Source organism: Falco punctatus, assembly GCF_963210335.1.
Source record: "Falco punctatus genome assembly, chromosome: 10".
Taxonomy (NCBI): domain Eukaryota; kingdom Metazoa; phylum Chordata; class Aves; order Falconiformes; family Falconidae; genus Falco; species Falco punctatus.
The window spans coordinates 13363753-13389630 of NC_137590.1; the positions used below are offsets into that span (position 1 = coordinate 13363753).

A 25878-nucleotide genomic window follows, 5' to 3' on the forward strand; every position below is an offset into this window, starting at 1 on the left:
GGGCCATCCCCTGGGGGGCGGGGGCCCACCCCACCCCGCGGGGCCCACCCCTCCCCCGGCGGCGGGAAGCTGAGGGGAAGCGGCCGCCCCGCCCCCGAACAACCCCCGAAACCGACAGACCATTCCAAAACAAAGACTTTGGTTACAAAACATGTACCAAAACAGGTTTTATTTCACAGCATCTGAATTTTACAAGTTCATGGTGAAAAAAAAAACACAACAAAACCGAACAGGCTACAACTCACGCTTTTAAATAATGGAGTAAGACAAAACCAAAACTGTATTGTTTACATAAAAATGTACAGCCTCTTACCAAGAGAGTTCTCCGTGCTGAGCCATCCCAGCAGCATCGCTACGCGGCACACAGCGCTAGGCCGCTTGGCCTGAACCAGCCTTTCCCTGCAGAGCAAGAGGAGCTGGACTGTGAGGAAACGTAAAGCCAGCAGATCCGCGTATTATTTTGGGTCCCACTTTCAGTTTATTAATGGATAATGTAATAATAGTCCTTTGCCACATGGTGGCAGCTTTTAGGTGAAAAGATAAGTATTCCCATACAGGACTGCAGGCTACACTCCGGAAACTGAAAAATCAACATATACACACACACATGAGTTACCATATCTCTGCAGAAGGACTTTCTGCACAGATGCCACAGCGGAGGCACTGATGTACAAGCCACAGACTCCACCTCTGGATGGCCCTGGCCCCACACTCTACCAGAAATGATGGTGCAACATTGGCTCCACCGCGTTGTTTTTGGCCTGCACACCCAGCTTCTAAGCTCAAGAACACTGCATGTTCCCAAGCCAACATCTAGAGCAACCTTTAGACAACATTCAGCATTCTGTAATTTAATGCTCCTTATCTTAATTTGTTCTTTTGAAAGACAAAACAAAAGCTTGCCCTTTATGATGTGAAACCATAGATTCTGGGAGCATAACTACAGCCCAAATGCCCACTGCAACCAAACTTCCACTGAATAGAGACTGCAAAGTGCTGCAAACCAAAGTACGGGTTTGGTTGTGTTTTGTTTTTTTTTTTTCCTTAAAATTAACTTTCTGTTCTCACAGTCTCTTACTTATATAAGGAGAGAAAACTCTTTATACACTAAAAAAAGAAGTTCCCAGCCATATTCTGATTTCATTCATGCCAACCGGAGTGTTTTGCTAGTTCTGGAGATACCACACGAGCAATTTCTTTGCTCAGTTCTGCCTCTGTCCCCTCCCCTAATGACTGCAGGAAGTGGTGGCCCACTTCAATTGTCTTCACCACGGGTTACTAATTTGAAGGCTCATTATAGACTAGATGTTTAGTACATCACTATTTCTTGCATGCAAGGACAGTTATATTCAGTAGAAAGTTTAACTAGTAGGCAGTTTTTCTTAAACCTTTTGGAAGATAACTGGCAAGCTTGTTTAATTTATTAGCTACAATCTCACTTATGGAAAGTCCTTCTGTGTTAGAGATAAATCACAAGCATATTAAATTTTACACAAATACCTTGAACCTACATACAGCTGAACACAGTTACAAAAGATTTGATAGTCACTGTAATTATTACATATGAAAAATACATTTTGAGCCCTACTTAAAGAGGAAGGGGCTCCAGTAAAGTTTGCTGCAATTCTAATGAAGCCAAATTAGCTTCAGACAAAACACAGCTGAAAAGCAAAGATTCAGCTTTGTTTTTGGCTACGACCAACATTTAATACAAGGAACAGAAATTTACATTACTTTACATATTAGATAGCAAGTCCGTTACCTCAGTACGAGGCCTAGTATTTCATTTAGGAGTTAAACAAATCACAAATTTCTCAGTCGTAACAGCCAAGCATCAGTTTTGTTCCTTGCAAATGGACACAGTTACTTGTATCATAATATTGCTTCAGAAAATAAACCCAAGAACCAATATCACAGAAGGTCCCACATATAATCGAGAGTTCATTCCCAACTTGGATATTAAAAAGAATAAATAAATAAATGAAGGAATAACCAATGGTCAGAGAAGTTATTTAACCTCTGCATAAGCATTAGAGTGCTGCTGGGCACCAGCTGTTAAGTGGCTGTTCAGATGTGCCAGTTTTTATGAGGACCATCACAGTGATGCAATGCTTGGAAGAACAGAGTAAAAAAAAAAGTAGCATTTTAAATATTGAGCATGCTTCATGTCATTGGCTTGGTTTGACAGCAGTAACTCTACTGGCATAAGTATTTGCTCAAAGCACATAAGACCATATATAATACAGTCGTACTGAAAAGGTGCTTATTTCAGACTACAGAACAGTGAAACAAACAAAAAGTCATAAATGATACATTTGACAGCAAATTGCTCTTAGTCAAGCGCTCATCTTCCACTGAGGAGTGAACTAGGATGGCAATCACTTTGCTGCAGCTACCTTGTTCAACATGTGGTACTTCATGACAGATTTTCAAACAATCTTTCCTATTTAAAGAAAAAGTATATTCTTAAGGTATTAATAGTTAACTAAATTGGAACAGTAATTTCAATACTTACCAATCTATAGTATAGCAGAGAATAGATGCCCTGTGTGTCATTAGTGCAGATATACTGGAATTGTTTTCCTTATATGCAAGGCCAATGCAGGTAAAGAACAGATGGCTATACAAATTCAGGATTTCCCACTAAATAACATAACTAACTTAAAAAGCACTGGTACCAGACCAGCCAGTTTTAGGCACACCTTTAAAAAAATAAAGTATGCATTTCATGAATGTAAAAATGTGAGCAGATTCCTAGAAACATCTGAATTTTATGGTGCACTGGAATGCAAGTGATGCTTCCTTTAGCTTCAAGGAATAAAATAAAGGCTTTAAAAAAACAAACAATAAAACCCAATAACAATACCATAGTATTCTTCATCGGGAAGAACAGTTTTAGATAAATAAGGAATAATAAGCAGCCATGACAGCTGACTGGTGAATATTTGTGCTTTACATGTCCAAAAGAAAACAAAGTTCAACAACTCTTCTCAGACCGTCCCCCAGACTTGGCATATGCGTCCATAATGCACACCTCAACAGTTTAATAACACACCACAGACTTCAAAACTAGCTGTAGCCATGGCAGGATGCCCACAGCGGCACAGAAAGGCCAGTGGCAAGTTCACTTGCAGTGTTCAGTGATGCGGTCCCCAGCACCACTGCCTGTCAGCTGGGACATCGCTTTGGTTAAGACTGCTGTGTGAGCCGTCTGTAATGAGGTAAAACTTGGTTTTCAGGAAGATAGAGAGCCAGTTCCAAAGCTACAAGGACGGTGAATTCAAAACCAATGAGATCTCTTCTGTTGAATCTGAATCTCTCTTCTAGTTTCTATGACAGTGATAAAAAATTTAAAAAAAAGAAGGAAAAGGGGAGAAGGAATCAGTTAATCCACAAGATACCAATGCACTGCTAGATTAAGTCATCATAAAACAGAAGGCAGCGGTGTGTGGCCTGAGCAGTACCTACAGAATCAAAAAGTGTTGCCACGGAGCAGACAAGTAAACCAGCTTATCAGCCCAGCTGTGACACCCACACAAGTTACATGTGTGTGTCTAAGAAACAGTAAGTGGAAAAACAACCTCACTGTAGGATCAGTAGGACATTAGACTGCATCAGTCAGGTAGTTTTAATGATATTTTTTTTAAAAAAAAAAATCAATCCTGAGAGCCCTTGATACATAAAACTGAAAGAGCTGCTCTTAAATGCAGGCATGCACTGTTGAAAATCTTGGCTTTAGTCTTTTGTTCTTTGAGCTAGAGAGGAGGTTTTGACAACACTGAAACAAGTTTCATAGTACTTACATCTATAAGGTGTTTAACTTCATGTTTCCTGAGATCACTGCTGATCTTGGCTGCAAGCAGAACGCAAGCACCAGCACACAGTTTGCGGTTCTGTTTGTTAAGTTTGCCTTGGAGGACGAGCTTCTCAAAGTAAACATACGCCATGGAGACAGTTACTGGCTCCAGATTGCACTCTTCACTCAGGTTCCGCATCTCTCGCTTTAAACTGGGAATGGGGGGAAAAAAAACCACAAAGACATCTTAAACACAATGGCTTTAATGAAATGCTCTAGAAACACTACAGCATGGGAACTCAGAAGAGCATATGGGCAAGAATCCTAGCTGGAAAACCATGGTAACTATTATCCTAGAGTGAAGTCCAGCTGGCAGCAAGCTGAAGCTGATGCTCAAACTGATTTAACCTGGCTGAATACATCTACTGTGGAAGCACAGTTCTCATCTGCCCATACACACAGGAGCTTAGCTGCCTCCCTGACACACAGGCTATCGCTGTGTGATTCCTTCTGGGCTCCCAAACTGGTTTGTGATTCACATCATAAGACTGAACCACCCTGACCTACAGAACACCACACCAAAGCTGTGCGGATCACAGCAGCTGCTGCACAGAGACCTGTCTACTACACACCTTGTGGAAGAATCAGGTCTGAGGGGAAGGCAGACTGGTTTACACACTTCCCACAGCAGCCAGCCCATCACTTCAGCATTAAGGCAGATTTTATGGTGGATGCTACCTCTCATGGCTGCCATCCATGCTACACCTGCAAGAAGATCTCTGCACAAACACACTGCTTGGGACAGTTACAAAGAGGAGTATGCAGGACACTGGCAGAACACAGACCCTGCCTGAGCCAGCCTTCCACTTGGAGCCGAGTTACACATAACCCTGGTGATTCAGCAGAATTGTGTTTAAGCCGGCTATTTCAGAGGGCCTTAACTGCGTTAGCTCAAGTGTAATACCAGTAAGATTACAGCTCTCTGAAGGTACAACTGATCTGAAGACGTCTCACTGATGAACAGCCAGATGCATTTTCTGGAAGACCAGGAATTCTGTATGGCATAGTCCTGCCTTCAAAAAGGACTCCCCAGAACTAACACTCTTCTTTATCCCAGAATCTTGTCAGAATCCATGGCCATCAGTGAGCCTGGTAGTTGAAAGGTGAAAATAGCCAGAGGGTCTAAAAAGACAATCCAGTTAGAGTGGGACTACGCTACACTACTGCCAGACAATCAGGTTACAAGTATTTGTTTCAAGGCTAATGCTGCTTCTGTTAATTGGCTATTAAGTGTCAGTACACCCCAGCTGGTGAAATTAAACCCTTTTAAGGTGGAACTATGAAAACCAACTGTTACGCCTTCCCAGCATCCTAAACATTCCTGTACAGGGCTGTCATCCTACAGTCAGCTCAACTGGCAAAAGAGATTAGTGTTTAATCATATATACTATTAATAGATCTACTATTTGCTCCGTACAAGTAGAAGATGAAGGCAGCCTTGTAGAGCATAGATGTTCTCATTATTCAGTGCTTGTTTCTTACCTCCTGATTTTGCTCAATGTCAACTTGATATGAGGAAACTTCTCTCTAAAGGTTTCATTCATATCCTTTTTAAGGTCTGAGGGCTTCACATATTCTATGACTGTAGTCTGAAATACAAAAGGCAAAATTTATCATTTCTCTGTAAACAGTACTGATGGCCAAACAAGTCTTCCAAAGACACTAATGCAAAGGCAAGCCTGAGTTTTATTATTCACAATTTAACATTTCTGTAATGTCCTAAGCAACAGATCATGATGAATCTCAACTACAAAGTCTTAAAAGAACAGTCAGCAAACTGTTACAAGCAGCAAATGGCAACATGGAGACGCATGTCAGGTTGGTCCTTGACAAGCTGAGTGTACAAACCCAACTGTTCGTACTTTTCCTAATCAATTCTCAAAAAGCCACAATTTTTTCTTCCTAGAGGAAGATTTCTTCCTCAATGAAGTTCTTTATAGGAAAACCTTAAAGACACTCACTCATTCTGTTCAGGTATGCCAGTCACTCACCATGTAAGAGGCAAAGATGAGAACACGTTTATGTTTTCCACAGGGCCACTGAGGATCATCCAGAAGATTTGGATCATACTCTGCAGCTTCCCCAGCTTCACTTCCTGAGGGAAGGAGGAAAGCACTTTTGGCCACAAGATACAGAGCTTTAAATGGCCTGTTTGCTCTTTAAAAAAGCTTTCAAACAGCCAACATCAGGAGTGTTGGGAGATCCCAGAGCAGCTATGCTCACGTGTGCATTTCATAAATGCACCAGTCAGGTATTAGAATCATTGGGGAAAAAAAAAATGCACAAACCAACCAGCAACACAGAAGCTCTTTCTGCAGCATGTGCCTGAAGCACCACTTTAGTGCAAACTAAGTTTGTCATCCACAAATATGCACAGAAAACAACTGCACAAGACAATTCTTTTGCCTATACTCTAACAGGCAGCAGAGTTGTCAGGTTTGCTCTTTAACACAAGAGAAGGGATTCTTGTCACAAACTCTTCGGCTTATGCATTGTTACTGTGCTAGAAGGCAAGAGGCCCACCTGCAACCACGTATACCAGATGTTTCTTGTTGAATAATATAAAACTTCACATTTCCAGGCAGAAGCTTTGCACTCGGAATTGCATGAACAGAACAAGGCCAGATATATGGAGGATCTAAGTAATGTGTGTCAGTCTCAGTCCTAAGGCTCATCATTATACTTCATTAACAAGCCTTATTTACTAGGCTGTGCTAAAACCAGTCTCCTTCCAGATGCAGCGCATCACCATTCACTTCACCATTCGCAATTATTTCAAAGAAATATATTCCTTTTATGCTTTTCTGCCAGGCACACAAGCGATGGCAAAGCTGGCGGTTGTCCTTACCGATGTCTGTTCCTGCTGGTATTGTTTTTGCTGTCACAGGTTTATATCTTGATCCAGGAAGACTCCGTGAAGCACTAGCTCGACAGGAGGGAACAGCACTATAGCCGTCAGCTTTGCGAACAACTAGGGCATTGGTCGGATACAGGAATTTTGCATAGGACACAACCTTGAAGGAGACAAAGTTGTAGCAGTTACAGGGGAAAATTTACTGAAGAGCTTATTTCCAAACATCTAGCATTTTCCAGCTCAGAGTCCCCTGGAGTTTGTATTTGGGAGTGGGGACCTTGAAATGGTGAGACAGGAAGAAAGGGTGAAGTTGGATGAGGAATGCCTTGCTTCCACAACAACAGTGTAGAAGCACTGTAGAAGATTTGGTGGGATGGTGAAGAGGAGGGGAGAATCACATCAATAAAATTCTGGCAGTATATAAACTAGGGTATAAATTTTGCCCATATTTCTATCAAAACATCACTCACGTTGTCTGAGACACCAGAGTGAAATAAATTCTCCAGGAACAGAGGCAGAAGCGATCAGTGGCTTCAACTACTTCCTCAGAAGAGAATTTTCACCAGCCAAATGTTTCAAACTGAGCAGTTAAACTTCCACCGCTCTGAGAAGTCTCAGCTCTCACTTTATGGATGGCAAAGCACGGCGTAAATTAAGTGATTTGCCCCAGCATGAGATGGTTCTGGGGTGAAAGTAGCCAGCTCACCCACCTGCTGTCACCGGTTTTGGTCAGTAGTATTACAAATGCTCACTGGCATTACAAATCGAGAGACAAACCACCCCGCCAAAAAAAACCCCAAACCACCAAAAAACCCTAAAACACAACACCCAACCAAAAACACAAAAGGAGAAAGTATTTCCTTACCTTGCCATCAGCACCCAGCTCTACTCCTTCCAGGCCAAGCACCATCTCAGTGGAGACTGAAACTCCCCCAGAAGGATGTCGCTGCTTCTGTCCTTCCATTTTTAGATCACTAAATGCAGATAAGAAAGTGCGCTAGTATAAAATGTGACAAGCCCAGCTTCCAGGTAAACACCACGTCCCTCCATTAGCTACAGCCAACACCACCAGATCAGAGTTGTCCTGTGTGGGAACAGGGCAATCCCTCAAGACAATGTTGATTTTTAACTACTCTCTTAATGTCAAAATGCTCATTAACCAAACAGATATAATCTCACTTTAACTCAAATCTGTTCCAATACACCTATCAAAAGTAAACTTTAACATGGTCTTTCTGCATAAAACCACACCATTCCTAACATACTACTCCCTAAACATTTAACAGCAAACATGTTTTATATTACTGGTTTTCCAGGATTACAAACTTGCCTTTCAATTGGAATTTTCCAACTACTGTGCACACAAGCCCAAATTAAAAATTAAGGCTGCTAGCAGAACTCTGCCTCAGTGATGGCAGCATGCAGCTTTGTCACCTCTATATTCCAATGCAAAAAAGCAGCTTTCACATGAAGAATCGTGTTGCCATCTTAGAAGCAGAACGACACAGTGCTCAGAAAACTTAAATAGCTCTAGTGACCTTGCTGCTTTTCTATTAAATGAGAGAATATTTTCCCATCACCTATTTTTATGGCAAGTGTATTTGCATACAATACAATTCCCACCACTAAACATCCGTTTCCTGTGGCCATAAGTTATGTACAGGACAGAAGTGACAACACAATTGTTTTGCCAGAGTAGATTAGAATAAAATGAGTATTTTCCATGGTACATTTGTAGATCACAGACCTTCACAGAATCAACTTAGACTCCACAAGGGGCTGAGCAAAGATGCAGGGAAATCCAGTTAGCAGGTTTTGGTTTTTGTAAGTGGTCATATTGAGAGTTCTAGACAAAAGCGTAGTACAAACACTAAAAAGCAGTTTCAATCAGTCTAAACTGTTTCTGTTCTTCTTAGATTGCAAACAGTGACATTCATGGCTTAGAGTAGAAAACCAGAAAAGCATCTTAGACTTCAGGTTTAACTTCACTATAAAGCCTTGAAGGTTTCCAAGTAAAGGCAGCAGCATCCTTCCCTGATGCTTTGTGTGCTTTTTTGCCGACACTACAAGTTTGTTGCACTGAAGACTGTTGATTTCTGACCACTTTAGGAGTAAAGGGAGTTCTACACAGTAACAAATGACATCATTTATTCAGAGTTGTTTTCAGGGATTTCACAGGACTGGAGTGCTTTAAAATGTGAACAAACCCATGCAAAGTCTATTTTTCTCCTATTCTTCTCCTGGAGTTTGAATAAACACTTTGACATTGTGGCAATGCTTGATTTTACTGCTCTGATAGCAGATTCTTGTCCTTGCACATAAATGGTATGTTTTAATAAGTTCACCTGCTTTAGAACAGGAGACTTACACCAACCATAGTAACTTAAAAAGATCTTTTGCAAACAACAAACCAGGCATTTCACAAAACACTTAAGGATGTCTCACCTGATCCGTAAACTCTCCCCGTAAGGTAGGATAGAAAAAGCCACACACAGTGTTCGTTTAGCACAGATTAACACTATCCTGTAAGGAGATGAGAAAAGATCAGGATACAAATTACAATTCAGAAGTTACAAAGCAGCTTTTTATGGAACAGGAACACAGACTCTTTGTATATTGCTCTGCAAATCACAGATACTGCTACCGATTTTGTGTTTTCAGGAAGGAGCACAAAAGCAAAGGTCTCATTATGACCTGTAGGTCTTTAGGACCAAGCTCTATAGCAAAACCCAGCACCCAGTAACTGCCATCACCTTGGGAGCTCCTCAAAGGCAATCCTAGTCTTTAAAAATAGATAGCTATATTTATGTAATTTTTACATAAGCTTTGTGAAAAGACATAGATTGTATCTTACATTTAGATGAAGTCTCACACCTCTACTAATAATAAACATGAAGGCAGCCTCCCCCTTCTCTTCTGCTCAGAGCCCAGAATTTGGCTAAGCCAAGCCATTCTCCTTAAATCCTCCTCAGCTCTGACCTCTCTGCGTGCTAGAGACAAGGAGGGCGTCAGAAGAGAGTGACTGAACCTCCTCACAGTAGGATGGCAGAACTATCAGAATACTGCTGCAGATGTAGCAGATGTGAGCACCTACCTCCTTTGACAGAAGTATGCATAAAACTAACCAGACCCCAAGGACATCGCCTTATTCTCACTGATATTAAGTGGCTAATTGCATCGAACTGGAGTCTGCTTCTGAGCACCCCCTATTTCACCCCAGTACAGGGGGCACCTTGTTCTCCAGAAGTTACCTGCTGTTCTTGGTGTCATACTGCCTCATGTTCTTGATGAAGTGCATCTTCTTCAAACTTTTATGTCTTGGAGACCCAGATATATGCTTCGTTCTGCAATTAAAAAAAAAACAAACAAAAACACAAACCAAAACCTGTTAAGTGCTCTGAAAAGAAGTCGTGCCAGTTGTATGATCAGATGGCAGCACTAGCATGCAGGACCCCAGATATTGGCGTGGAAGAGGGTGGAGGGAGGAGAGGACTGCATGCAACGAGTTGAGGTTAATGCTGCTTTTGAAAAAAGTACCTTCGTACACTGGCATATTCCACTATGTCTTCTAAAAAGTCTAGAGAGCAGCGCTGGGAGATAAAACGCCTTCTGTAAAATGTACAACACCACGAAGAGTGAACAATATTAGTTCATGGCCTCCGAGTTTATGAACTGCAACAGATCTATGAGTTCTTAGGACAAATAGCAGGTTTTTTTGATTATTTTTTTTTGTGGAAGGTTGCTTAATTAAGCATTTGAAGTTCCTAAAAAGGCCAAGAACTTGTCTCCCCCTCTAGGGCCCTCGAAATACACATTTATACCAACTTATTAACAAAAGCATTCACTATCTTCAACACATAAGAACACTTGCCTATAAGTTAAACACCTAAAAAGCTTCCAAATACTCCTTTAAAATCTTACAAGAGGTATCATCAAGACAAAGGAATAAGTAATTTTCTGTCAGTCTATGGACAGATATGGTATATCTGTATGACGACTGAACATCTGTGTGTATGCTCAATCCAGAACACAGTTGTCTCCAGCTATGACAGCAGCTCAATAAAATTGACAGATCTCTCCAGAAAACAATAGAGAGGGTTATTAGAGGAAGCAAAGAGTATTCGGTACCCATGTGAAATCCTAGAATGGAAGATGCAAGGAGAATAATAGTAGGAATCATGTGAGCCTAGTGTAACAGTAATAGGATATTACATTTAAGCAAAAAATAATAGACTTTGCCAAAGTAAGACACATTACTATTGTCAAAGTCTTTCTTTGTTGGTAGAGATTTACAAACGAATTGTGAAACTATGACTGCAATTTCCATAGGAACAATGCGCTCTGATTCAACTGCCACCAGCAAAACACTGACACCACAACTATCAGATTCCGTATTTTCTGCTTTTGTTTAAGCATACATTGTGCTACATTTTTAGCACAAGCTACATGCATTCAAGTCCAAGGTTTTCTTCCAAAGCAACATAGTAACTCAACTAATGGAAAATGCTGCCATGAAAGTCAATGTGGAAGCAGCATACCAGAGGAAAGCTGCATGCCTCTGGCTTGATGGGATGTGCTTTTGGAAAAAATTCAAGAGTTTAAACTGCATCAGAGCCCTGGCATCCATCAGCAAACTGCTCGGGCTCTCATGCCTGGAAGTAAACATCCAACACCAAAGCAAAAGCATGGAACTTTGGGTGGCTGCAAAGGGTGGGGCAAGGCCAAGAAAAAATGGGATTTATTACTTGTTACCAGCTATGGCAGAGTTTTTACACAGCAAAGCTTGTAGCTTCAGGTGATTCAAGTTAAAGATCAAAATAAGATACTTGGGATTAAGGCTGGTCTTGAAGCCCAGCACTTCAAGATTCTGAAACAGCTGGGCAATCTGCTAATCCCACTGACTCTGCCGGTTCTCCTCTCCAGCCTGAGCCAGGTAAGAAACCAAACCACAGTATTTGCTACAAAAGAGATATACCAGAGTTCCACACACAAAATCTGCCTGCTTTTTCTTAAACCCAGTGTTTAGAAATGCAAACTGCTGAGTGACAAACCAGGTGCTTTCACCTCTCTGCCGCCTTGCAAGTTATTTCTTCTCTTCCGAGCTACTTGGAGCTACTGCCTGAGCTGCCTGCCAAGAACTGTGCCAGCCAGACGTGGCAGTTCCCCTCCGCACGGCACATTGCCCTTACAGGCAGCATCATCGACGCACAGGACTTGCTAGAAAATTACAGATTTCCACAACAAGCAGATTATCAGCAACAGGAGCATCTGCCTCTGTTGTGTCAAGCTATACCAGGAATACGCTTCAGAAAAGATGGTGTTCTGGTTATTTTTCCACATATATTGACATAACTGTTACTTAAAATGGCTGATCTGCAGGCAAGCCTCTGCAATAAGGTCTATGAAGTTACTCCTGTAGCTGTACATACCAATGATTATCTAGAGGTTTTGCACAACGACACTTCAATCTTAAATATTCCTGACACCCGCTTAGTTCCTCATTCCTCACTACAAGTTCACGAGAAACAAGTCAACATTTTCTCTGTATTGTCAAGTATATAAAGAGAACAAGTATCAAACTAATGAATGTTCTTCTTCCCGAAGTCTGGTTACAATCTCCTTAATGAAATATAATTAGTGCCCTTTCTCTGTGAAATTGTAATAATATCTACTCCTACATGAAACTTTATTTTTTCCGCTAGAAGGAAATTGTCTTCAGATTCTTAGCAGTGCTTTTCTGGCATTCTTAAAAGAAAAAAAGAGACCACAATTCAAACAGGTAGGAGGATGAAAAATTAGTCTCCCTTTCTGAAAACACAAGAGGGGTAAATCCTCCCACTGGACTAACACCTTCGGTATTGCTAGAGACTGCCTCCCACAAATCAACCGCTATTAAGGGTGCTACTGGAGAACATTCCTGGCACAGCTTCAACACCCTTCACCAGCATTTCAGTTTTAAATTTTTTTTTTCTTTTCAACGAGAACTGCACAGGAACATTTAACGCTTTCATATACACATGGTTCTTTTGTCTATTCTGGCATCCAACCTGTAATAGAAAACCCTTTGTAAAATAAAACCCTTTGTGAAACGTGGAGCTGAATCTCAAACCTCCATGAACACAGGTGTTCCCTGCAGGATCATCAGGATGTGGGACACCCCCAGTCTTCCTCCCCTCCTGGGGGAAACCTAGCTGGATGCAGACAGAAAGACACCACGTGTGGGGAGCAACGGGAAAACAGGCACTGGTACAAAGAAACCACATAAGAGAACTGTAAGAGAACACTGGTGTAAGTAACTGGACAGATTGGGAGAGACACAGTTAGACCCTCACTAGTAATGCCACGGTGCTGTGGATGCAACTGCCCGCAGCATCAAGGCAGTGTCTCCGTGGTGAAGAGCCACCCAGAGCATTACACCTTCTGGACACCACCGCCTTTTCTCAGTAACGGGAACACAAGCGACAAACACCCGAACCGGCTGCTCTACGTACGTATCTGGAAGCAACAACCTGCTGCTGCGAAGGGAAGATCCTGCCCCTTGACTCAAAACCACAATGACTCATCCCCACTCTGCCAACAGGAAACTTCATTTTTAGCTATGCTTGTAAATATTTTCGGTCCTCAAGAGAAGCTGTCACCTTGGAGGAATCCCAGTTGCTAAGCAAGATGCTACCCCTCAAATCTCAAAACAGGGTGTACGTAAAAAGGTCTCACTAACCCAGTCAGAGTGCCTGCAACAGCTTGTAGGCTCAAGCCAACTTTTTACAGCAACACAACTCGCTCACTGCCATCCAACAGTGGCTAAGATTTTTTACTACTACTAACACACAGAACTTTATTAGGTAGTGCAGTACTTGGGAGTATGCTACAAGATTTAACACTGAGCAGCCTCCACTTATTTTTTATATACATATAAATATATATATTCACACACTCACTTGCTTTAGTTTGAGCGCAGCCAATCCATGCTTCAACAACAGGCTACACAGCATTGCTCCAGCGGCTGCTAGCTCTGGTGAAAAAATGCCAAGTCACATATCCTGTGCTAAGCAGCTTCACTGAGGATAACACTTCTTGCTCCTGCTCTGATCCACTGGAATGCAAAGGATTTTAAGTAGTTTACACACAACATTTGTTTCCAAATGCAGCCTAAATACTAAACCAGAATACCAACATCTGTAAGTGCACTGCAGGGTACCTTACACACACCCTTACGGACATGCTACCTGACAATAAGAAATCAGGGTACCCAATATTAAAATGTTAATGAGTTCTATGGAGCAGGATGTAATTTCACCAGTATCCTAACAAAAGTTCAAACATGCCTGTGTGCCACCACCAGCCATTTCCTTGACAAGCTACAGAGGGGGTTTGCCTGCTTTATGTCCTTGGCCTGGAGCTCACTTTTGGGCGCTTCCCCCCCCCCCATTTCAGGAGCCAATAAAGCAGGACCCTCCCCAAACTTAAACATTTAAAACAGCAACTGTGTTTACACAACCAGCACCTCTGAGGGGACCCAGCAAGAGAGAAAACCACACAGCACATGCTCAGAGATAAGGGGCTATCAAACAGAGGAATTCTGGATTACGCCTTGGCTAGTTATCTCCACGAGCACACATGGACACACACGATTCAACACGCTGCCAAATCCCCAATGAGCTAAACATGCACTTAAAGGCCCACAGAAAAATCTTGTATTTAGATAAAAACGCAACAAATTACGTTCAGAGCTGCATTTTGACTCCCACCTGGGAAGCAGCAGCCAGCACACACATTTATCCTTTCTGATGGCCTTCCCACTGAGGAAACCCAGCTCCTGAGCACATCCAGCTACAGAGCTGTCCTCTGCGGTCCTGCCACTGTCCCTCCAAGTGCTGGCAGAGAAACCCCCTGCAGAGGGTGAACAGGCAGGCAGCACGTGGGATCCCCAGCCCCGAGGTTGACACAGCTCTTAAGTGTTCCCAGCAAAACAGGACACAGCCAAGAGCAGTCTATGTATAGCACTGGTAATCCCTACATGTCCCGTCTTAGGAATTGAAAGGAAAAAGCTGGTTAAGTCACAGCTCCAGATTAAAGAGCAGCAACCTTTCCAATGGCTGGCCAGGAGGATTTTCCACCTTCCCACCTGCAGACACCCAAGGGGACAGGGGTAAAGCTTCAGGATGCTGCTGTAGTTGGAAGTGTCCAAGGTAACCATTCTTTAGTAGACATTATAGTTGAACAAGTTGAATGCAAAAGAGGTACTACTGCTGTAATATCAGGCATGGCTTCAGGCACAGGCAAGCCTCTTCCACACCTGCTCCTGAGCCGCTGTGTCCCCTAAGGGACAGTGGGGCAGCCCTCTGGGCACCCGTGCCCCTGCTCAGCACTCCCAGGCTCGGAAACAAACAGCCCTCATGAATCTTATTTTAACCCCTAATATTGGGCCTTGCAGCGGTCAATGATCTTACTTAAGCTGCTGCGTGCAGCTGCCATTTGGCCATTTTGAAGTTTGTTTTGTCCTTTTGGTTCCTGCATTTCTGCCACAGCTGGTGAACAGACCAGCTGGTCTCGCTCCTTCCTGAAGGGTTAAATCAGACATTACTGGTATTCTCCCCTCATCCCAATTAACCTCCACCTCTCACAGGGACAGGTTTGCACCGAGCCAGTCACACAGTCACAGTGCAGTCAGCATTCAGCTGCTTCCACCAACACAGCACCTTGAGTTCACCTTCTGCTGTGACTTCTTATCCTCAGCACTTCCAGGACCACCAAGCCCGTCAACACGAGCGTTCAAAGATGCTACAAAAGCCAGGCAGGAACAGGACTTGAGGCCTCCTCCAGCCAAAGGGACCGGCAGGGCAGATTTGTTGCAAATGGAGTTGCATCCATGCATCACCCTTCTGCTGGGGGAAGGATGCTGCCGCACAGCCACCCAGGCACACAGCCCCAGGCACTGGGCTAAAATTAGTGGCAAGGCTTCTATCCTCTGCTGCTCTTTAGCCACCCGTACTGCCAATAGATGGGAGGAATGGGGGAGGGCAAGGATTTTTAATTACTGTTTAAAATTAGGGGCTAATAGAATCTGGTTTCCTATTTCTCACTTGAAAGAGTTTTATTTTAATATGGATGTCCCTTTGTAAGGTTCTTCACAGACCTCAGTATCATCACAGCTGTCAAGGGACCAAGTTATTAATATAACAAGGACAAAAAAAAAAATTATTGGTTTTTGGAAGCGCTAGCTTAGTAACAACTGTCAAAGGCAATTTACAAAAGAAATCCAGATCTCAAATACTGTTTTTGATAGGAAGGCATACCTGTCAGATTTGTTTTATCAAGACATACCTTAAAGATTAAGCTGCATCATTTTCCTTCCTTACAGGCAAGCCAACCACCAGATATGAACCGTGTCTTTGGTTTGACTAGGTAAAATACTGGCACCAAGGGATTAAGAAAACCAGTTCCAGTTTTTAATCTGACTTTTTCACAACTGCCATTACTTATGCAGCTCAGGAGGCATTCCCTGTTTTCAGGCTTGCATTCCAGAGTGTACAAGTGTGAGCATCACTGCCCTCATGTCAGTGCCCCCTGCCTTACCACCCTCAGCGCTTACATTAATGAGTTTCCTACTCACAAGCAGATTGAGTACAGCTCACCAGCAGCAACAAGTTTTCAGTAATTAAAGCCAAAAGTAGTCAGAGACCACATATCTAATGCATCACTGTCAAAACCACGTATTTGGCAAAACAAATTACTTTAATGAAGACTACGCCACGATGTGCCCAGCACCGTTTTCACGGCTAAACAGTTTCAGCTCTGATGTTCAGTGAGAGGCAGCAGCAGAGAAGACACCCTGCAGAGCCGCCAGGAATCATACACCCAAGCACTCCTTTGCAAAGTCAGCTACTCACTGTTTTATGGCACCACAAACGTGTATTTTGGACTGCAGACCACTGCCCCAGGAGCTTGTTCTGACATTTATTTAACTATCAGACTGCCAGACAATAAACACAAGCCTCACAGTCAGGCTAATTTAAGTTATTCCTCCAGTAATCCTCATTTTAAAGAGTAAACCCAACATGAGCTTGCAAAGTACAATTATGCTTCAGAGCAGGTCCCTCTGAAACCTCAGGACAAGGGAGAGGGTCCAATTCCTTCACCTTTCTGTTCTTATTGAGGGTTTGTTTGCAAAGCTGACGGGGCACCAGGGGCTCTCCTGCGGGTCCCAAATGCCAGGAGAAAACCCTGCACTCCTCAAACACCAGCAAAGCCACGCTCAAGGGAAAGAATGCGTCACGCAGCCCACGGGACAGGCGAGAAGGAACAGAAACGAAGTGTAATTTGAACGGAGGTGGAGGCAGAGTAAGCGGGAAGCTCACTAAGCCTGGAGAGTTTTAAATACAAACAAGGGAAGTTAAGATACTCTTCACAGCGGCTGCTACTTCACTGCTGATTCACTACCACATATGATTAAGAGCTAATGCTACTAGGAAACAAGCTTTGTGTTCGCCGCATTTCATAAATCACATCATTTTGATGCTAAGGGTGTTTAGACAATCCAAGGATAAAACAGTGCCTTCCAGTAAGCGCCATGAAAGCCATCTGCTGCACCAGAACCACCAAACCAGATTAAGGTTTGCTGTGCCCAGAGCCCATTTCTGAAGTCCACTCCTAAAATCCCTGCTGCTTCTCACAAAGCAAACTGGATGTGCTGGCCAGGACGAACCAGTAACTGTATTCCTCCGTACTTCTACCAGTTTCTGGAGGTGTTCCTAGCTCACCAACCTCTGTGCTCTGCTCACTAAGCGCTGAACTGCTGACCAAAACAGGCAAGTGAAATGTAAATTGTGTCCTTCATGACACTGTGGGCATTATGCTAAAAATATTCAGGCACCTCCCTGAGAGACGATGCTGTCATTTCATCATGTGCCTTGTGAAAGTAAAAGCCTTCAGCACAATAAAACTCTCAAGTAGGGGAAAAAAAAAAAAAAAAAAGAAAGAAGCTTTTAACTGGGAAGGAGAAGAAAATTCAAAACAGGTGACTGGAAGAAACCCAGTCAAAGAAAATTTAGAGAGGTCTCCCAGTGTTTTTATGGGCACTTGGTTCTTCCCACTGCACCACCAGTCATCCCCTCCAACCCACAATCAAGAAGTTGTAGCCTCACCAGGGCAAAATTCTATGCTTGAATTGCAGCAGCCACAACAGAGCAAGTATAAATGTGCCCATGCTGTCGAGCAAGAGGCTTTGACCGGCAGCAGTTCAGCCCATGCTGTGGCTGGCTAGCAAACCAAACGGCTATCCAGCTCCGAGGCAGGCTGCAGGCAATGCTGAGCTTGGGTACCCCTGGCACAAAAGGAGCATTCCCTGGGGAAGGTGGCTGCACAGGGTCAGGGTGTCCAGAGCTCCCTTGGGAAGGGCTGGCGGGCTCAGGGTCAGCTGGCAGCAAGCTTTTTGTTTCGAAGACTCAGTAGGTCTTGTGAATCAGGGGCTCCCTCGTTAAATGCTTTGCTTGCACTTATGAGACCAGTTTAAGGTTCTTCATTTAACACTTTTTTCCAGAGATTAAACTGTAATTAATTTACAGTAAGTTATATACACAACAGCTATAAACCAAAGGTTTGAAGTTTAAAGCTCTGCATTTGAAGAGCCAGCATGACACAGCATCGTGGCTTAACCCCAGCGGCAGCTCAGCACCACGCAGCGCTCGCTCCCCCCAGTGAGATGGAGGAGAGACTTGGAAGGGTAAGAGCGAGAAAAACTTGTGGGTTGAGATACAGACAGCTGAATAGCTAAAGCAAAAGCAGTGCACAAGCAAAGCAAAACAAGGAATTCATTCACCACTTCCCACGGGCAGGCAGGTGCTCAGCCATCCCCAGGGCAGCAGGGCCCCAGCACGTGTGGTGGTTACTTGGGAAGACAAACGCCATCGCTCCAAATGTCCCTGCCTTCCTCCTCCTTCCTGCAGTTTATATACTGAGCATGACGTCCCATGGTATGGAATATCCCTTTGGACAGTTCAGGTCAGCTGTCCCAGCTGTGTCCCCTCCCAATTTCTTGTGCCCCTCCAGCCCTCTCACTGGCAGGGCCTGAGAAACTGCAAAGCCCTTGACTTAATATAATCATTATGTAGCAACAACTAAAACATCAGTGTGTTATCAACATTATTCTCACACCAAATCCAAAATACAGCCTTGTACCAGCTACAGGAAAGAAAATTGACTCTGTCCCAGCTGAAATCAGGACACAGAACAGCTTTAGCTGAGCACCCTCCATCTGCAGTCACCTGCTTTATCAACCATACCTCGTGTTCGTCAAAGAATCCAAATTTCATGACGCTCGTGCGCACATCAAACTGTACATTTTAAAACTCGAACTACAGAGCCAGAAGACTTCAGAGCAATCTTCAAAAGAAGGCTCAAAAGCATCTTCAAGCCCACTCAGCCTGACAGCCTCACAGCTTGAACTGGTTGACAGATGGAAAAAAAGGAGGAACACAGGACAGCTGAAAAGTCAAGTCTTCCAGATTCCCAAGATTTAATATAATGAAAAAACATACTGCAGGAAAAAAAAAATAAGATAATACTGTGAAAGTCACTTCCCCTCCCTCCACCTTTCCCCTGTTCCAAAGCAATCAAACTACACCCACACCCAGAGCAGAAGAGCTCATCTGTAGTTCAGGACTGTTCTTTAAAACAAAAAGCAGAGGTCCTTCCCTCCCTGCCTCATCCCACAGTTGATAGTAAATGGCAAAAAACTAAGAACCACAACTAGCAACTCTCCTGAAGTCGTTGTGCTGAGAGCACACAGCAGCCCCGATGAAGAAGCTTCACCCACAGCCAGGCTAGGTGGCCATCAGCCGGCTGGCAAAGCAGATACAAGTTTGAGCAGCCCACATCTTCGCAATTATCAAGGACTTCAGGACTAAGCAAAGTCATGTTAAGGAGCACCAACAACCTAAACACATCCTTTTCACTGACACCCACAGCACCCAGCTGCTGCTCAGCATGAGCTCTGGGAGCTCCGAGTGCTCAGACTGAGGAGGAGGCACTCGTTCACCAACTGAGATCTGGGGGAAGGCAAGGAGGAGAGAGGAGCTAATTATTTTAGACTGTGAATCAAAGAAACAATGTTTTAAGTCAGTACACCAAGATCCTGCAGTCTTCAGAGTCAAGGGTTACATTTGAAAATAATGGTTCAATAAAGCTTGCATTATTTTTTCTAACTCAAAGGAAGCTTGTAAAGCAAATCTCACAAGTAAAATATTAGAAAAGAGCCATGAATGCTGTACTGCTGTGTAAGGTTCTGGCAGCACATTCAAGTCCACAGCGGAGGAGCGCCGGGATAAGGAAGCTCCTGCTGTAACACTCCTTGTAGGAGTTGCTTACTGGAGGTCTAAAAGGGGGCCCCACCAACTCCTCCCCGAAGTTAAGCCATCCAGCTTTTTACATATAATTTGGTACCATATTCCCCTCTCAACTGATGACTTGCTGACTTGAAGTAAGACACATTCTAACCACCCTCATGCTGGCAGGAAGGAAAAAGAAAGGTGGCAACAGCGCTTCCAGAGCATCCCATTTTCCATAGCATCTCAGACCCCGCTGCCAGGGCTCCTGCGCCATTCCTTTGAAAAGCTACACAATCTGTCCACAGATAAAATCTGCTGTGAGTACAGTTTCTGTACAGACTACTCCTGCCTGAGAGCAAAGTTACTTTAAAAGCCTCTGGACTCTTTTAAATCAAAAAGTCAAATAATCTCAGTGTTAAAAGTGTCTAGGATTGCCTGACCCAGACCCATTCACAGGATACAAGTACCTGGATTTTCTAATCTCCGAGTTTCCTGCCAGGCATCCAATTTACTGCTTCTGATTAATATACCTGGCTGGGAATGTTAGATAACAAATACTACAGGCAGCTATCAATTATAAGCATTTAATATTGGACACATGCAATTCACCTGCAGTTGCAAAGATGAGAGAAAGCTGCCGAAACAAACTGTGCTTGCCAAGGAGGAAACTGCAGCCTTATTAAAAAATCAACTGAAAGATTAAAGTTCAGATTTAGCACATGTTCATTTTCAGCACCAAGCAGCACAGCCCAGTCTGCTGCTCACCCCTGAAAGGTCAAAGCTTGCCAGCCCTGACAGATCTTGCTGCTTCCTGAAAAGCACCATGTGTGCTCAGGTTATTACAAATAAGGCTCAAAATCAAAACTAAGACTTTTAAGCATTATATTTCATACATCTTAACAAAATCTGTTTATTAGCAGAGTTGGTGGTTTGGGGTTTTTTTGTTTTTTTTTCCATCATAAGCATAAAAACCTGACTAAGTATTTCTGCCCTTCCAGCCAAAGAACTAATTTGATCACACCTATGGCAACAATCCAGCATCCAATTAACACTTTAAAGTAGAGTTGGTCCAAAGGGCTGCTGTTATCAACTGCTGTTTGAACTCCCACCTTTAAATTTACCTAAATTAGCTCAGTCATTTCTGATTCATCAGCAACCACGAACATTCAGTTCGGCTCCCTGACCGCTAAACACCAAGGACATTAAAGCATCAGTTGCAAATAATTAAATTTCTGTATTTATTCTTAGGCCCAGAAAAAATGCAGCAAGTAGATGGCAAAACCAGCTGCTTTACATTAAATTAGACCGAACCCTCAGAAGCAAAACAAACACTGACATTCAGGGTTGTTGTTCCCGTTCTTCATGCTTTCATAACCTGGCTATTTTCAGGGCGCTCTGTTATCTGTGTTTCCCCAGAAAGCTCTGCCAGTTTCAGACCCAGCTGCAGAAATTCATTTTAAAAAAAAAGTATCTATGAATGCTGATTTGTTTGCTGTTTGCTGCATCCTGCCACTGCTTTCTGTGAGGCTTGTTCTTTGAAAGAACAAAAGAACAGAGAAGATGGAAAAGGAGAAGGCAGGAGGGATGGCAAGCAGATTAAGCAAGCTAGTATAACACAGCATTGTAATTTAGGATCCTGTAAACAGAAGATTCCTTAGAAAAACAAAAGTGGAAGGTTAAAGTCATTAAGTTTATCATGCTCAGCAGGCAGCACAATGAAACCAAGCATCCAGACTGAACGGTGCCTGCCTCCGAGGGAGCGTGCGCTGCTTAAGTTTCCATCCTAAAGGACCTGACAGCTACCGAGCAACTCCAGCAAACTCCACATTCCATCAGCTGACCCGGTCACTCATTCCTAGGGCTGTACTGAAGACCTGCTAATAAATCACCAGCTTTAGCAGAGGTGCCGCCACAACCTGCCCTGAGCTACGCTGGTCTCATCAGCTTCTTGCAACTTCTCAATCAAGTCAAACAAGATCAAGTTTTGTAATAAAACTCTGCCCAGTGAAACTGCCAGTTGTAGATAAAGTGATCTCCATGGATGGGGCAAGCCCCAGCGCGATGACACCCCCAAGCACGGCACAGGACCGCAGCAGCACTGGTCAGCAAACATGGACAAAGCCGATCTGGAGACCCTTCAGCCTGTGCTCCTGGTGCATTTCGGGGAGGCTCCACCAAGGGCAACTCAAAGCAGCTCTCGACAGTGACTAAAAAAGGACTCCGAGGAGAGCAGCTGCCTTAAGTGGGCACCAAAGATTAGATGTCCAGGGTCGTGGCGCAGATTCCACCTCCTCCTTTCCTCTGCTGGCTTCACAAGCCTGTATATTTGTATGATGCACGCAGTTATGCTACCCAGGGTAGCAACATAACTCTATGGCAAAACAATACGCAGATTCCAGAGTCCCATTAAAAGGAAACCTATGTTGTCATTGTTCGTTCATTTCTGAACCTTACCTTGCCAACAGCTCACCTAACACAGAAGGGGAAGCAGCACAACCACCGCTGTCCTGCAGGAAAAAAAAAAAGAGTCCCTGAATCACTCCTCATGTATTTGTAACAAGAGGATGCTCTGTCTGAGCAAACCATGGAACTATCCAGTGAAAATACAAAGTGCTCCAGGTCCCTCACTCTGAAAGTAACAGGTGAAATTAATTCCAGAAGGACGGTCCATCTCACCCCCTCCTGTGCCCAGCATGACTGGAAGGAGATACATGGGCCCTAACACCCCCAGAGCCAGCGCTAAACTGTCCTTCTGACAAAAGACATGTGTCTCCATGTAAAGATGTGGATCTTCGGCCCGATAGTTTCAGTGGATGTTCTCCACTCACTCTTTTCTTCTTTAAAGGCAAAAAATAGATGAACTCCCACTCCAGATCACCCTCATAAGTAGTACACAAAATGATTAACGCAACACAATCACCCTTTCAGCCATTTCTTCCAAGCTGAAAAAAATCACAGCCTTTTTGTTGTTACTCAGACAGAAGCCCTTTCATTCCCTCGATTACCTCCTCGCATTTTCCTCTACCTTTTATTTGTGATTTATCATTCTTTCCAGGTGGATTGATTAGAATTACTGTAGTGGAACATAACCATCTAAAATCAGATGCCAAGGAAGGAGGCAGAAAAGACATCTAATGAGAAGATCCTAGGAATGTTTTCTTAGTGTCCTATCAACTTGGCATGGGAAAAGGAAGGATCAAATAATTTATGCAAACTCAGTCTGGAGCTCGGTACGCACGGACACACCGAACAGCACACCCACAAAGGTAACTGTGTGTAAAGCTCTTGATGCAAAACCTGCCCTCAAGAGCTTTACCTACAACATGAAAGCAATGAAATGAAATTGCACAGCAAATAGTGTGCTGGCTTTTGTGGCCCGGAGCGGTGGGAAGGAGTTGTGCCACAGCCACACTCCAGGCTCCCCTGCTTGACAGTGGCGTATGACAGCGTGATCTCTGCTCACCGGGCACCCAGCTAGCATGCCAGGCTTCAACTTCTCCAAGAAGCAAGGAAAGAAAGGTCTTTTCCATTTCAAGAAGAAAAGCAACGGGTGGTAAATGACAGTTCCAAGTTTTTTCCTTCTTGGAAAAAAACCCAGAAAGGATGACATACAAGAGACTCCCACACTTACAAACTGCTACTGCTCTTTACATTTCCAGATTTAAATCTTCCAGAGGGTATGGGACACCTCCATCGCAGGATACACACTGCAAGGGAACACCCAGCAAGTGCGTTAGCAAAGCTCCCCAGCTTTCAAGCCCAGACAACATCTCTATTTCAGCTGGCTAACAAAGCTCTGGAAGCCGCTATAAAGACCACGGAGACTTCAAGCCTTTGATACTGCCCTGCCTACCTGCGGGCTCCCAGGGCCAGCTCACTTTACAAAGCTGTTTATGCAAGAAACGGCCTGAAAAGCATTCCTCAGAGCTCGGATCCTCAGGATGCGAGCAAGAGCCCGCCTTCCAGCCGCCTAGAAAAACCAACGCTGTCAGGCCGATGGCACGGCTGCGGCACCGCCGCGGTGAAGGGCAGCGCATCCTCCCCGGGGCCGGCTCCAAGCGCCCGGCGCGGGGAAAAGCCCGACCCAGCAAGGGCTCCGCGGCTGTTCTGGAAGCAGCAAACGGCGCTAGCGAGAAGCGGGAGGCAGGGTGCAGGGTCCCGCAGCCCCGGCGAGCGCCCAGCTCCGCACCACCCCGGCACTCTCGCACGCCGGAGCGCGCCGCGCATCCCCGGGGCCGAGCCGCACACCCCCGAGCGGGCAGCGCTGCCCGGCCGCGCCCCCGCCGGGGCTGCCCCGGAGTAGGGACCCCCCCCGGGGCCGGCGGCAGCACGGCCCCTGCCCCCTCCCACGACCGCTCGCCCCGGGGGGAGGCCGCTTCCCATGCTCCGCGCCCCCCTCCCCCCCGCAGCGGCCGGCCGGGAGCCCTGGGAAAGTCGGGCTCTTCCCAAGGCCCGCGGGGGGTCCCGCCGCTTCCCACGCCCCGCGGGGTCAGGGCGGCCCGGCGGGCGGGGGGCGGGGGGAGGCGGGCCCGGCGCGCCCCGTCCCCTCACTCACCTCTGCCGCTGCGCCTCCAGCGCGAAGCCGCCGCCCGCCGCGCTCTGCGTGGGGCTGAGCAGCCCCGGGGCGCCCGGCTTGGCGGCCGCCAGCATCCCCGGCAGGGCGGGCGGCGCGGGGGGCGGCGGGCAGAGCGGGCCGCCCAGCAGCAGCTGCGGCAAGAAGATGCCCCCGCGGGGTGGGTCCGCCTCCCCCTTGGCTCCGGCGGCGGCGGCCAGCGGGGACGCGCCGGGCGGCAGCGGGGCGGGCGGCGGATGGCAGGCGGGCGGCGGGGACAGCAGCAGCGAGGGGGCTCCGGCCGGCTCCGCCGCCGCCGCTTCCTCCCCCTCGCCCGGGCCGGCGGGCGGCGGCGGCTTCTCGGTGGGCGGGCAAGGCGGGCGGCCGTCCAGGGAGATGTTGTTGAGGAAGAAGAGGGCGGCCTGCCGCCGCCGGGAGTCCCCCCGCTTCCGCGGCGGCGGCTGCTCGCGGGGAGGCGGGGAGCCGCACGCCGTGGCTGCGGCCATTCTCCGAATGAGCCGCGGCCGCCCGGGCGGGGCCGCTGGGAGCGCAGCGCGGCCGGGAGCCCGCGCGCTCATTGGATGCGTCGCGCCGGAATGTAAATGAACCGGGCAGGGGCGCCGCGCTCATTGGCTCGGCCGCTCATCACGGGTAGCCCTGTGCTCCCCTCGCCCGCCGGTGGGGCTCTGCCGGGTCCTAGCGCCGGCGCGCAACGGCTCCGTCGGCCCAGGCAGCTCGGTGGTGCCCCCGCCGGGCGGGCAGGCGCTGCCCCGGGGCCGGGGCGGCCGCGGCCCGGCACGTCCCCTTCCTGGCTCCCCCCGCGGGGCCGTCACGCAGGCGCTCCCCTCCTTCCTCCCTCGGGTACTGCCCTCCCACGGCCACAAGTCCACCGTGTACCCACAAAACCACCCACCGCGTCCCCACGCATACACCCGCCTTGTCCCTTTGTATGACCCTTAAACCTCTCCTCCCCCCCGTTTCCCCACCCAAACCCCCAGGGACTCTGGCGGTCACCCGGTCCAAGGACTCCCGGCCTTCCTGCAGGACACATCTGCTAAAACCCTTGGCAGGCGGCTGTGCGCATCGCACCGCCGCTACAGAAAACAGATGAAGGCGGTTGCTCCTCTTGGTCCAGCAGGGGACCCGGCTCTCCGGCTTGTGGGGCTGGGGTGGACCCCAACCTGCCAGCCTCGAGGGCATAGATCCCCGTGTATGGCACAGATCCCCCTGCATGGCACGGATCCCCATGCATGGCACAGATTCCCATGCATGACATAGATCCCCCTACATG

General features: G+C 46.0%; 1 protein-coding gene across 3 annotated transcripts; it reads right to left on the reverse strand.

Moving 5' to 3' along the window:
• Positions 1-154: 154 nt before the first annotated feature.
• On the reverse strand, positions 155-25333 carry CABLES2 (Cdk5 and Abl enzyme substrate 2; the record flags this gene model as incomplete). 3 transcript variants are annotated; one of them, XM_080403668.1, is made up of 10 exons in its annotated part: positions 155-3330; positions 3804-4008; positions 5339-5445; positions 5848-5951; positions 6705-6870; positions 7576-7684; positions 9156-9233; positions 9962-10054; positions 22490-22542; positions 24591-25333. In XM_080403668.1, the coding sequence occupies 10 exons, from the start codon at positions 25215-25217 to the stop codon at positions 3190-3192; spliced, it is 1683 nt and encodes a 560-aa protein (XP_080259794.1). In that variant the 3' UTR covers positions 155-3189. The 3 variants fall into 3 exon arrangements, with proteins under 3 accessions (XP_080259794.1, XP_080259795.1, XP_080259796.1); XM_080403669.1 differs by lacking the exon at positions 22490-22542 and adding an exon at positions 10248-10319 and having other exon boundaries at positions 24591-25093; XM_080403670.1 differs by lacking the exon at positions 22490-22542 and having other exon boundaries at positions 24591-25093.
• Positions 25334-25878: the final 545 nt, after the last annotated feature.